We start from the raw sequence: 14,262 nt of genomic DNA on the forward strand, positions 1-14,262 counted from the left end.
ATCAGAAGACTTAAAAGGCCACGCTGAAGTTTAATTGATCAGAAGTCAGTGATTTTCAAGTTGCGTAACTAGAGTTTTCAGATGTGACTCACAGGATGCAGTGGGAGGTGAAAAGGAAGTAGACGGTCACAGGGGCTGGCAAGCAGCTTTCTCTCACCCCTTCACAATCAGTGCAGCTCCATACTTTGATATGTTGTGGTTTGATATATTGAGGGTTTCATTCAGGGGAGTGATGTGGTCAAATACATGTTTTAGATCACTTTGGCAGCTTTATGGAGGGTGGAGGGGAGCTTTATGGAAGGAGGGAGACTAGTTTAGAGGCTGTTGCTATATATAGGGATGAGAAGATGAGGACCTGAACAGTGGAGCTGTAGAAAAGAGCTACTTAGGATGTAAACTTAGTAGGGCTTCTGATTGAAGTTGGGGGAATAATATATTAATAAGATGAAATGTTTAATGGTAAATTTTCTAGTCTCCTCTCTGTGTCCTAACACTGTCTATATATATCTTATTTTTGCAGGTGATAGCACTAATGCTTCCTTTTTTAGTAAAAAATCCAAATCTTGTTGCCTTAGTATTTAGAGTCCACAGTCTTCATTACTGCTGCAGAGAAGGTATATAGTCAGATTAGATATATTGTTTCATTCCCTCCCTAGTGTTTTTTAAAGTTAATGCTCACTGCTACAAGTCCTTTTAAAAATTAAACTTTACTGCTCCACCCAGGCTCAAGGAACAGAATGTTTAACACCCAGGATTTCTTTTGTTTTGTTTTGTTACTTTTTCACATATAACTTGATTTTCAGTGTACAGCTAAAATTTTCACAAAGTGAGCATATTCATATAACCAACCCCCAGATCAAGAAACAAAAACATTATTAGCACCCAGAAGTGCCCCTCATGCTCCCTTCTAGTCACTATCCTCGCTTCAAAGATAGTCACTGACACCTAACTGTAACCCTTTGCATAAGTCTTATATATTTGTTTCTTCATTTTATTCTGGGAATGCTGACTTACAGAGAGGGTTAGGAATGCAAAAGACTAGCCTATTATTTTCCTTATTTCCATAGAACTTTTTTGGTTCAGTGAAGCTTCAGAGTCAGAACAATTTAGGTTTTTAAAAAAATTTTTTAATTATAGGAATATTTAAAAATGTGTGTCATTCTAATAGTAATTTTTCTTTTTTATGGTTTTCAAAGTATTTTTTCATATGTTTTCTTTCATCATCACAACCATGTAAAGTTGACATATACATTTTGTCATGTGAAAGTGTGATATTAGATGTCAATATATGGGATACTAAACTTAGTTTTTATTATATATTTTTTAGTAGTAGAGTTTATTTTCCTAGAATGAGTTAACTAACTTGATTTTTCTTTGAAAAATAATTTTTATGCAGGTTCTTGAATTAGTGTTGGAAAACTTCATTTACCCCTGGTACAGGTAAGTTCTTTCTATAAGACCTTTTTTCTATAGTATAGTGAATACCATTAAGTTAAGTGTGCTAATGATATGCTTTCAGTATAGGCCAGGATTTCTCTGTTTTGGCACTATTGACATTTTAGACCACGTAAATCTTTGCTGTGGGGACCTGTACTGTGCATTATAGGGTATTTAGCCGCACCCCTGGCTTTTTCCTAGCGAATGCTGGTGGTACCCCTCCTTCCCCCTAGTTGTGACCACCAAAAATGTCTTCAGAGATTGCCACATTTACCTGGGAGGCACAGTGGTCCCAGTTAAGAACCATTGATTAGGTCATCAATTAACAGTTTAGTGATAGCAAAGAGGAACCTAGGCTACTTTTTGAAAGAAAAGTAACTTGTAGAATTTCTTTTTTTTTTTTATCATCTTTATTGGAGTATAATTGCTTTACAATGTTGTGTTAGTTTCTGCTGTATAACAAAGTGAATCAGCTATATGTGTACATATATCCCCATATCCCCTCCCTCTTGAGTCTCCCTCCCACCCTCCCTATCCCACCCCTCTAGGTGGTCACAAAGCACTGAGCTGATCTCCCTGTGCTATGCAGCTGCTTCCCACTAGCTATCTGTTTTACATTTGGTAGTATATATATGTCAGTGCTACTCTCTCACTTCGTCCCAGCTTACCCTTCCCCCTCCCCGTGTCCTCAAGTAACTTGTAGAATTTCTCATGACTCCTAATTGTAGGAGTGATTTACTATTTTGTATGCACTTTTTACGTTTGAAATAGTTGTACATTTACAGGAAAAATTTATATTCAGATATTTCATTAAATTGAAAGTTAATTTCAATAGACTTTTCCTGGAAAATTAATATGTTTTTTCCAAAGTAACTTTGTGTTTGGTGTCTGATGTGGATGTACAAGTGCCCTATGCTTAGCAGGATATGGATCTGAAAAAAAAAGTCTAGTTTGACAATCAGAAATCCCAAGTTATATCATTTAATAAAACAGATGTTCCCTTACATAAGCATCATGTATTTAGTTATATATTTGAACACTTAAACCTGTATGACTTACAGATGTAATATTTAATGATAACTACCCAAATTTTATATAGATTCAGTATATTTTGAATTTCCTAATTAAAAAATGCTAGTAGGGGACTTCCCTGGTGGTCCAGTGGTTAGGACTCAGCGCTTTCACTGCTGTGGGCCTAGGTTCGATTCCTGATCAGGGAACTAAGATCCCACAAGCCACGTGGCATGGCCGGAAAAAAAAAAAATGCTAGTAGTTGAGTTGATCTATAGTGTATTAAAACAAATTTAATATTCAGTTTATATGGCATATTTTCCTGAAAAGCTTATATAAATTAATTTTTTACATTGGAGTCTGTCTTAAATATGGGGCATTTGCCACTTAAGTAAAGTTGATGGTGAGGCCTTTTGTAAAATGAATCCTGTTGTAAAACTTCCCCACCGCGACCCCGCCCCACCCCTACGCCCACATTATGACTCTTCAGACATAAAATCTGGCTGTATTTGTAAATGTTAAAGTCTGTATTTTCTCCTTTGATGCTGTGATATCCGCTTCCTTGGAGTTAATAGTGGGAAGCATGATTGATACAATTATCTTCCTTATTCTACCAAGGGACTTAACAGGTAGCATCATCTTCAAGTTCAGAATATCACCATTATACGTACCTTTCTTTCTTGCCTTTGATTAGGGAAGTATCCTTATTCTTCTAGGGACCTCAGGGCTACAGGAAAACTCAAAATTTCTGTTTAAAAACAGTTGAGTTTCAGTTTATTTTCTTTTTCAAATAGAACACACACTTTTTTTCCTTACTTTTAGAATTAGTTTATATTATTAATCTAGAAATATTTAAACTAATTTAAAATTTAGTATGTAATTCTGTTGCTTCTCAAAATTATTCTTTGTTTTATTTCTTAGATATTTCTTTGATGATGTTTAGAAAATGATCTTAAAAATCTTAAAAATATGACCACGTACATGTGAATGTCTGCAGGGAAATATATACTATAATTTAGTTAACAGTAATCATGTCTTGGTACTAGAATTATGGGAGATTTCTATTCTTTGTACATTTCTTTTGTTCTATACTGTAATGCATTATTTGTTAAAAAAAGTAGCGTAAGTAAATGGAAAAAAGTCAGTTCTAGACTTTTCTTGTTTTCTGGAAGGGGAAGCTGTGTATTTCTTTGAACTTCTAAATGCTTGCTTTTCTCCTCAATTGAAGGGATGTAACAGATGATGAGTCCTTTGTTGATGAACTGAGAATTATATTACGGTTTTTTGCATCTGTCTTAATTCGAAGGATTCACAAGGTATATATTTATAATGGGAAATTTGGGAATTTCTATACTGTATGTATTTGTTCTGTTCCTCACTTTTAATTTTTTAGATTAAAAGATAAATGGATTACTTTTGATTAATTGATCAATTTTGCTTTCTTTCTTTATTTATTTATTTTTTTTTAAATTTATTTATTTATTTATGGCTGTGTTGGGTCTTCGTTTCTGTGCGAGGGCTTTCTCTAGTTGTGACAAGCGGGGGCCACTCTTCATCGCGGTGCGCGGGCCTCTCACTATCACGGCCTCTCGTTGCGGAGCACAGGCTCCAGACGCGCAGGCTCAGTAATTGTGGCTCACGGGCCCAGCCACTCCGCGGCATGTGGGATCTTCCCAGACCACGGCTCGAACCCGTGTCCCCTGCATTAGCAGGCAGGCTCTCAACCACTGCGCCACCAGGGAAGTCCGCTTTCTTTATTTTAATGTTTGGATATCTTGGTTTGTGGCGATTAGAAATAAAAAGACAATTAGAGAAAAAAAAAATTCATGTTCCAGTTAGATGAATTTACTGAATACAGGGTAATGATTATGATCTACTTTTTAAAAAATTTGAAGCCATAGTTTGTTTATGTTTGAGCTTCTGTCTGTATATACTTAACAGTGTGTTGGCTGTAGACATAAATACTTGTCTACTGCCTTGTCAGTTCGATAGAATTGAACATATTGACAATAAATTGGCATATCGTATCTGCCATTAGTAAATAAAGATAAATCTTGTTAAATGTTTCTATACCTATTTGAGAAGTGAACAATACAGTCAAGTACTGTGGCAAAGATATGCAAAAATTATGAATAAGTAGTTCACAAAAGAAAAATATAAAATGGCCAGTGAATATTTGAAAATATGTTGTCTCACATGAAATGTAGTCTTTTGATGAGATACTATTCTCTTGCCTATCAGGTTGGGAAAGGTGAAAAAGAATGATAATATCTAGCAGTGGTGATTGTGGGGAAACAGGCAAAGCAAGTACAAATTCAGATTGATGTAACTCTTACCCTGGAAGGCAGTTTGGTAATCTTTATTAAAAGACTTAAAAATGTCTATGCTCCCAAATTTAATTCCGTTTTTTTTTTCTTAGTATGTTTTAAAGAAATAATCACAGTAGTTTGTAAAAATGTATGTTCAAAGATTCATTGCAGTATAGTTTATAATAAGGAAGTTTGAAAAGGAAAACTGATGTCCAGTGGTAGGATTGTTGGTTGATTGAATATAATACATGCTAACTATAAAATCCTTTCTGTAGTTTTTGTGATTGCTTGCTTTCATGTAGCATAATGTTTGTGATTGGTTGTTTTCACTTAGCATAATATTTTCAAGGTTTATTCATGTTGTCATGTTGTAGCTGTATCAGTACTTATTCTTTTTTATGTCTGAGTAATATTCTGTTGTATGGCTATGCCACATTTTGTTCATCCATCCATCCATCCATCAGTTGGCTATTATGAATAATGCTGCCATAGTGTTTGTGTACAGGTTTTTTGTGGGAGGAGGGGGTGGAATATTTGTTTTCATTTCTTTTGGGTTTACCTAGGAATGTAATTGCTGGGTCAAGTGGTAACTCTGTGTTTAACTTTTGAGGAACTGTCAGACTGTTTTCCTAAGTGGCTGTACCATTTTGTATTCCCACCAGCAGTGTATGAGGGTTCTGATTTCTCCACATCCTTGCCAGAACTAGTTATTATCTCACTTTTTGATTCTAACCATGCTAGTGGGTGTGAAGTGGTATCTCACTGTGGCTTTGATTTGCCTTTCCCTATGACTAATGTTGTCGAGCATCCTTTCAGATGCTTATTTGCCATTTGTGTATCTTTTTTTGGGAAGAAATGTGTATTCAAATTCTTTACCCATTTTTTTAAACTGAGTTATTTGTCTTTTAATTATTGAGATGTAAGAGTTTATTATCTATTCTGGGTATACTTCCTTCATCAGATATATGATTTTCAAATATTTTTTTCCACTTTCTGGATTGTTATGGTACATTTCATATTATCTGTATACTGTCCTGGGAGATAAGAGGGTTATTTTCATACCCATTTTATAGAAAGTTAGTAATATTCTTTGTCAGAGTGTCAGAGGTAGTTGATGGGCAAAAGATTAGGCCTGGGTCATGTCATTCCTAGTACAATGTTATATCCTTGATAACATGGCCTGACTAATGTAAATTGGGAGTTTGGGGATAATGAAAACAATCATTTAAGGTCCACAGTGTTTTGTTTTTTTTCTTTTTTTAATCAAAGTTTAGTGACAAACTCACTATTTTATCGTTTTGATTTTGACCTGAAGTCTCTAAAATGGAGCTTACAAGGGAAAATTTTCATGCATATTCTCAGAAGACAAGATTCCATAAAATATTTAAAAATGAAAACATCTTGTTTATTTGATAAATATATATGAGACGAATTTATAATCACTGAGTACCAAGAGAGCAGGGATAAATGCAGAGTAATGTTATTGTGCAAAAAGGTGTGCTGCTAGCAAAAACATCCCCTCTTATTGAACATGTTTGATCTTATACAGCCAAAAGATATCTGTAATCTGCTCTGGGTTTTACTAGTAAATCACTAAAATTTGGGGGTTTATGATCCATTACACTTACTAGATTTATCAGCCTGTGATGTTTTTCCTCTTTCTTAATGAGGAATTTAAAAAGAACTGAAAAGTTAACACAAAACAACACTATTGTGATGCAATTTTCTCATGCCTTTGATAAAGGGAGAATATGTTGTGTTGAGCTTTGTGATGGAAGATAAGCCTGTTGAACTCCAGTAAACATGCTTTTTGGTGATTTACTTAATTTGCAGGGCTTTTTTTTAAGTTATTTTATTTTATGTCTCTTTTATGTGTGTACTTGTAAGCCCCCAGTCCTCTCTTACTAACCTACCCTAGTCACTACAGTTTCCAACCTTTAAGTTGAACAATGCCTGGGGGGAATGATGAAACTTAATATTATTCAAAAATAGAATGCTTTCATATATCTTGAAACCAGGATTTACCTTGTAAGCTGAATGAAAAGTTTATTTTCAAGTGACCTTAGTAAACACAAGTTTATAACCTCAAAGGGACGATAAAGTTACTTGAGATTTTTTTTCTTGAATGCATTTAGAATGAACACATTAAAGAAATAAGTCAAGAATAAAGATACTATTTTGTGAGAAAAATTTAGTATATAGGGTATGTATATGAAGGTGTATTTTCATTACTGTTGTAGTAAAACTGTCTAAATTTACAGTTAGTATGATCCAAGAATGTAAAGTGCTTTTAAATTATATTTTTGAAAGATTCCCAATAATACCACTGATTTTTAAGATCATATGTTCCAATACCTTAAATACATTGTTCCTGCCATTGTAACTTAGTGATAATTATTTTAAAAGTTTTATTTTAATGTTGAATTTTTCTAGGTGGATATTCCATCTATTATCACCAAGAAACTATTAAAAGCAGCAATGAAGCACATAGAAGTGATCGTTAAAGCCAGTCAGAAAGGTAATACAAAGTTTTACGTTTCTTACACTGCTACAAAGTTTGAGTGAGTTTGTTTTTATACACCAACTTTCACTTTAAATATCTAAGTCTGAGTACTGATAAATTAAGTGATATATTCACAGATGCTGTGAAAGTATTAGTTTAAACTGAAATCCCTTTCAATAATTTGTTAACATATAAGTGATTTTGAGCACTCAAGAATCTATGAAAATTAAGGTACACTCGGATAATCTTTAGACATATTATTGATGAATCTTGTCTTTTTTTGAATGGTAGTCTGTTGCCTTCATTACTTCCTCTGAGGTGTCTCTCACATCTCTTCCCTCCTTTTTTCTTAATGATTTCAACAGTTTTGATGGAGCCTATCCTATTTATTGCTACTGTGTTAATTTCACAATGCCACAATTCTGTTACCTCCCTACTCAAAAAAAAAAACAAAAAACTTAGCAACTGCTACAGAGTCGAAACTGTCCTATATTTTAAACCCTTTCCTATTTAGTCAAGTATTTTGATCTACTCTTGTCCTTCACTATGTATGATACTTTAGCCAGGATGACCTGTTTGCAGTTTCTTATGTGTATCCTGGCCTTTATACTGTCATGATGTACACATAGCATACATTCATCAAACGTTTGCTGATTGGATGAAACCTTCATTTGGGGGCTTTTCTTGCTCTTAGATCAAGCTGAAATATACCTTTAAAACAAAATTACTTATATGCTCTGTACTTAGTTCTTTGTGAACCTGAGATTTTCCTTGTATCTGCATTTGGTATTCTTCTTTGTCAGTGCTTCCCCAAGTATGTTCTGCAGAATACTACTCTATGTAGATGACTATGTAGAAGAAGTATCATGGTCATATTTTCTGGTAATTACTATGTATTGTATTCCTCTTCTGGAAATACCCAGTAAGTACTAGCATTCCAAAGTATCTCAACAGTCCTGCAGCAAAGAAGTAACTTTAACTTTTTTTTAACCCAGCACATCCCAAACTCATTTGAGCATGGAACCAATTTTCCCTCCCTCATAATATCAGTTTGTATAATCACAGTATATTTGGGGAAATTGTAGAGTGGTAGTTAAATTATTAGTTTATTTGTCCTTTGGTATGAATAATTCCTCAGGTATGAGAAGCATTTCAAATTACATTTTAAAATTTTTCTGTGTTCATCTTATATTATAACAATTCAAAAGTTTTACCTTCAACATAGTTAAAAAGTGGAAGAGTTTAAATACGTATAATTTAATTGTTAAATTAAAAAAATTAACTTTTAAAGTAATTGTCCTGTCACTGGCAAAAACACACCAGAAGATAGTAACTTTGTTGTAGCCATTTTGTTAAGGCTACTGTACTGTCAGATAAAAATATAGAAAAGTGTTTTTTTTTTTTTTTATTAGTAAACTTTACTTTTTAGAGCAGTTTTTTTTTTGTTTTTTTTTTTTTTTTTAGAGCAGTTTTAAGTTTACAGAAAAACTGAGCAGAAATTATAGAGAGTTCCCATATATTTCCCCCCTTCCCTATTATTAACACCTTGCATTGGTTGGTACATTTGTTACAATTGATATGCCAGTACTGAGACATTATTATTAACTAAAGTCCATAGTTTTTATTAGGGTTTTACTCTTCGTATTGTACATTCTGTGGATTCTGACAAATGCTTAATGCCATGTATCCATCAACACAACATCATACTGAATAGTTTCACTGCCCCCCCCAGCCCCCTGTGTTTCACCTATTTATCCCTCCCTCCTTCCTTCATGAACCCCTAGCAACCACTGATCTTTTTACTCTTTCTACAGTTTTGCCTTTTCCAGATGTCATATAGTTGGAATCATACTGTAGCCTTTTCAGACTGTAGCCTTTTCTTTCATTTAGAACTATCATTTAAGGCTCCTCCATGTCTTTTTGTGGAGTTGATAGCTCATTTCTTTTTATTGCTCAATTATATTCCATTGTACAGATGTACCACAGTTTGTTTATACATTCGTCTTTTACAGGATATCTTGGTTGCTTCTAAATTTTGGCAATTATGAATAAAGCTGCTATAAACATTTATGTGCAAGCTTTTGTGTGGGAAAATTATTATTATTATTTATTATTTATTTATTTATTTATTTATTTATTTATTCTTGGCTGAGTTGGGTCCCCGTTGCTGCACGTGGGCCCTCTCTAGTTGCAGAGATGGGGGGCTACTCCTCGTTGCGGTGCGCGGCCTTCCCATTGTGGTGGCCTCTCTTGTTGCGGAGCACGGGCTCTAGGTGCACGGGCTTAGTTGCCCCGTGGCATGTGGGATCCTCCCAGACCAGGGCTCGAACCCATGTCCCCTGCCTTGGCAGGCGGATTCTTAACCACTGAGCCACCAGGGAAGCCCGGGAAAATTATTTTTAATATGGTCTTAATTTTGTTGTAAAGACAAACACTTTGAACTCAGGGTATGAGTAAATTGAGTCATCTTTTATTTTTATTTTTTAATCGATCAGTTTAATAAAATATCCAACTTATTTTGTTTCTGTGAAAGTGCTGTCATATATATAGACCAGTTTGACTGAAATTTATCCTTGAGTCTTTGCAAGAGAGGGGTTGCTAAATTGCTACTATTCATGCAAAAAATGTTCCTCAATTACAAAATCAGCATAAAATGCTAGATGGGATTCATTAATGACATTGTAATTAATGAAATCCATAGAATTAAAAGGCCAGAGAATTAGGAGGACTGCATTTTATCCAAAGGTCCTGGTGTTCTAAATATTATAACAGTGAATTAGACTTGTAAAAAAGGTTTTCAGGTTTTTGATTTTTCTTCTCTTTCATGCATGAATTTGTTTTCTAAATTCTTTGGCTCCACAGTTGTGTATACTCAGGAAATTAAAGGTTCAGCTCTTTATACATATTCATTTTTACTTTCTTGGTGTTCTCTCCTTAACCTGCCTCTTGAGAGTAGGAATTACAAAGAGGTTTTCTATGTTATTCCTTCTATCACCCTTAGAAATGTTGAAAATATATACATTAGAAGCATTGGTTTAATTTAAATTCAGTAGTAATTGAAGGACCTTATATCAGTCTTTCACCCTAAAGTTATCTCTTTGTTGTGGATTCTGGGGACTTTTCCTTTTGTGGTCTGAAAACTGCCCACTCATTAGACAGGAGATATACTGGTGATTAGTGGGGATTAATCCATGCCCTGTTTTTCAGCATCTGTATATTATGTGTGAATGCTTAATTGCACCGGATATTATAATTACTTGTGCATTTTGCATGGCAGCTTTTCAGTGTTAACTATTTAATGACTGTTTACTGAGGTGGAAACTGAGACTCAAAGGGATTATATCATTTAAGATCATCAGTTAATAAAGAAGTAGAACTGGGATTTAGCATAGCTTAGTCTTCTTATTTTAAATCCCTGCTAATGATATACATTTTTAAAAGACCTGTACCCCAAATTCTTGGGGCAAAATGCATGGTAAACAATTGTATAATGATAAAATAAAATACATTCTTATAAAAACTATGTCCTTGTTTGCTAGTCCTTCTTTTGTACCTCTGGCACAGGTAGCCTTTATTTACTTTCTTAGTTCTCACACCATTAGAATGTATGTTTTGGCTTTTCTTTGGTAAATGTGCTTGCATTCTCTCAATGAAAATAGAAATAAATTGTAAAAAATAAATGCCATTTGAATTAGGGTTAAGATTTCCTTCACAGACTCCATGATTTTAAAACTTGGCTCAGAATGCAAATAGAGGAAAGCATGACTTGTTTTTCTCCTGCTCCTTTTTAAAGTATTAGTTTAGTGTTTGGCCTTTTAAGAAAACTTTTTGTTAGTGTAACTTTTATCATCAGTTAACGTTTATTAAGTAATCTAACTTCATGGACTTCCACCATATACAGTTCTGTACCTTTTGTGTCCTATACTGTGGGCAGAAGATGCAGAACTGAACCAAGGAAGCCAGTTTCTATACTCTAATTTCTTCAAAGGGTTACCTGAATGATTTTGATTTGAACTTTAAGAGGGATTTTGTTAATATTTGCAGGGGATGAACAGGCTGTAACGTTTGATAACAAAAGCTTTGTGTGTGCTAGAAGATGTTTTCTATAGTTTTTTTCACTTTAAGCAATTTGCTTTTCTTTAATATACTTTGTAATGACCTGAGTTTAAAGTTTTGTTTGCCAAGGGTGAAAGGGCTTTTTTATCAGTTAATTTTGAATAATTAAAAAACTTCCCACAAAGAGAAAACTTACTTTCTTTATATCCTTTTTGTGAAAAATTTCCCAGTAGAATACATATTGGAAAGAAAGGAAGGCTAAGAAAGGAATGGCTGTGTTAAATTAATTTCTATTTGTTAGTGGAAATGGCTGAAGTTATTTAACATTGTTAACTTCTTCCAATATTTATTTTTTATCTCTATTTATAGTAGAAAATACAGAGTTTTTACAGCAAGCTGCTTTAGAAGAATATGGTCCAGAGCTTCATGTGGCTTTGAGGAGTCGAAGAGATGAATTACATTATTTAAGGAAACTTACTGAACTACTTTTTCCTTATATTTTGCCTCCGAAAGCAACAGACTGCAGGTATGAATAGACTGGAAAATGTCATAGCATACCATACCGTATGTATATTGCTATTCTTGATCATAATAGGAATACACTAAAACTTGAGATTAGGCTATGATATGAATAATTTTTCATTTAAGAAATATAATTTATCAGGTCTTAAAATGCCATTTTAGGTACTAAGCATTCATGATGTATTGTGTTGCTAAGAATTTTTTCTTGGAAATTGATCTTAGGAAATCAAAGACAAATGTAAAAAATTAATTTTCTTACTTGAGATCATTATACTTTATTACTTCCTTGGTGTTCCTTTTAAAAGACATGCATGTTATGATTCACTGGCAGAAACACTTTGAACAAATTATACAGACAAGTTTGGGTTTTAAGGTATCCACCTGGGAAGTATAGTTAGAGGTCATTTAGTCCAGCCTCCCTTATTTCTGCAAGAACATGTTTAGATTATTCCATAAAGTTACCTCTTTACTCTTATCCTAATAATCCTTAGAGGAAAAAGACCATGACTTATTTTTATTTATTTATTTATTTATTTAAATAGAAGTATAATTTATAATGTTAAATTAGTTTCAGGTGTACAACATAGTAATTCAGTATTTTTATAGATTATACTCCATTTAGAGTTATTACAAAATGATGGCTGTATTTCCCTGTGCTGTACAATACATACAACCATGGCTTATTTTTAGTGATGTGCTTTAAATATTACTTTATTGTATTTAAAATTTTTAATTAAATTAAAAAAATATTTTAATTAAAATATTTTTACTTTAAACAAATTGTTTTATAATATTAATTTAAATTAATTATAAAAATTATGCTATTACAAGTATTAGGTTTTACATATTAATTTATTATATGTAAAATTTTAATATTTGAGATGGTATTTTTCTAATGCTCACTGAGGTTCCTCCTGCTGAGGAAATGCTTTTTTCCTCTTAAATAGTATTCTCTTTTAGCCAGGTAAGGGCTCTGGGTGTGGTCTGTGAACCAGTAGCATGAACGTTACTTGGGGGCTTGTTAGAGATGGCAGAGTCTCAGCACATACCCCAGACCTACTGATGATAGTCCGTATAATAACAAGATTCCCAGGTTAAGACCTGATGTAAATCACTAAATATGTACAATGTTGTTCCTTTTTCCAGATCCCTGACCTTACTTTTAAGAGAGATTCTCTCTGGTTCAGTGTTCCTCCCTTCTTTGGATTTCCTAGCTGATCCAGTAAGACGTAAAAAACATTTTTTTTCTTTCATTGTGATCAGATACATAAAACATAAAATTTACCATCTTAAATGTTTTTCTATGTACAGTTCAGTGGTATTAAATACATTTATATTGTTGAGCAACCACCACCATTACCTATCTCCAGAACTCTTTTTATCTCGTAAAACTGAAACTCTGTACCCATATAAACAGTAATTCTCTATTCCTCCTGGCCCCTGGCAACTCTACTTCCTGACTGTACTTTCTGTCTTGATGAATTTGACTACTCTAGTTACCACATATTAGTAGAATGATGCAGTATTTGCAGTATTTGGCTTATTTTACTTAGCATAATATCCTCAGTGTTCATCTGCATTGTAGCATATATCAGAATTCCCTTCCTTTTCAAGGCTGAGTAATATTTCATTTTAAGTATATGTTACATTTTGCTTATTCATTCATCTATTGATGGATACTTGGGTTGCTTTTACTTTTGATCCAGTAAGATTTTGAAGAAATAGGGATAATTGATAAATGTTTTGAATGCCAAAGTCAGAATAACTTTTCTTTTCCCATTTTCACAAAAGTTGAGAACCCTGTATCGTAGATTTTTTTAAAAAGATTTATTTATTATTTATTTATTTATTTAATTTATTTTTGGCTGCATCGGGTCTTAGTTGCGGCACGCGGGATCTTTGTTGAGGCATGTGGGATCTTTCGTTGTACTGCATGGGCTCTTCATTGCGGTGCGTGGGCTTCTCTCTGGTTGTGGCATGTGGGTTTTCTCTCTCTAGTTGTGGCGCGCAGGCTCCAGGGCGTGTGGGCTCTGTAGTTTGTGGTATGCAGCCTCTCTAGTTGAGGTGGTCGAGCTCAGTAGTTGTGGTGCATGGGCTTAGTTGCCCCGTGGCATGTGGGATCTTCCCGGACCAGGGATTGAACCTGTGTCCCCTGCATCGGAAGGTGGACCACCAGGGAAGTCCAAAGAACCCTGTATTGTAGATTTTTAAAAAGTCCCTCTGTATTACATAAGTGCAGATGCTTTGCCACTGCCCCATTTGTTTCTTCATTTTTCCAGAAACTTTCATAATATGATAAAAGCTTTGAGAATTCTGGGCAAAATGCGGTAATGGATTTATTTTGATCTTTGTTTATTATTTTCCATTAGGATACTGTGAATCATTTGCTTATCATCTTCATAGATGACAGTCCAGTGAGTATTG

General features: G+C 33.9%; 1 protein-coding gene across 5 annotated transcripts in view; it reads left to right on the forward strand.

Moving 5' to 3' along the window:
* Positions 1–14,262, forward strand: part of SNX14 (sorting nexin 14) — a 72,360-nt gene that overhangs the window by 18,361 nt on the left and 39,737 nt on the right. For 4 of the 5 annotated variants that reach the window (XM_028162305.2, XM_007195914.3, XM_007195912.3 and 1 more), the window contains exons 5-10: positions 1,397–1,440; positions 3,677–3,764; positions 7,191–7,275; positions 11,686–11,842; positions 12,985–13,060; positions 14,208–14,252. In XM_028162305.2, coding sequence (XP_028018106.1) covers positions 1,397–1,440; positions 3,677–3,764; positions 7,191–7,275; positions 11,686–11,842; positions 12,985–13,060; positions 14,208–14,252 — 495 coding nt within the window. The remainder of the gene's footprint in view (positions 1–1,396; positions 1,441–3,676; positions 3,765–7,190; positions 7,276–11,685; positions 11,843–12,984; positions 13,061–14,207; positions 14,253–14,262) is intronic. The other variant, XM_028162306.2, reaches the window with a different exon arrangement.

This window comes from Balaenoptera acutorostrata, chromosome 14 (genome assembly GCF_949987535.1).
Source record: "Balaenoptera acutorostrata chromosome 14, mBalAcu1.1, whole genome shotgun sequence".
Lineage (NCBI taxonomy): Eukaryota > Metazoa > Chordata > Mammalia > Artiodactyla > Balaenopteridae > Balaenoptera > Balaenoptera acutorostrata.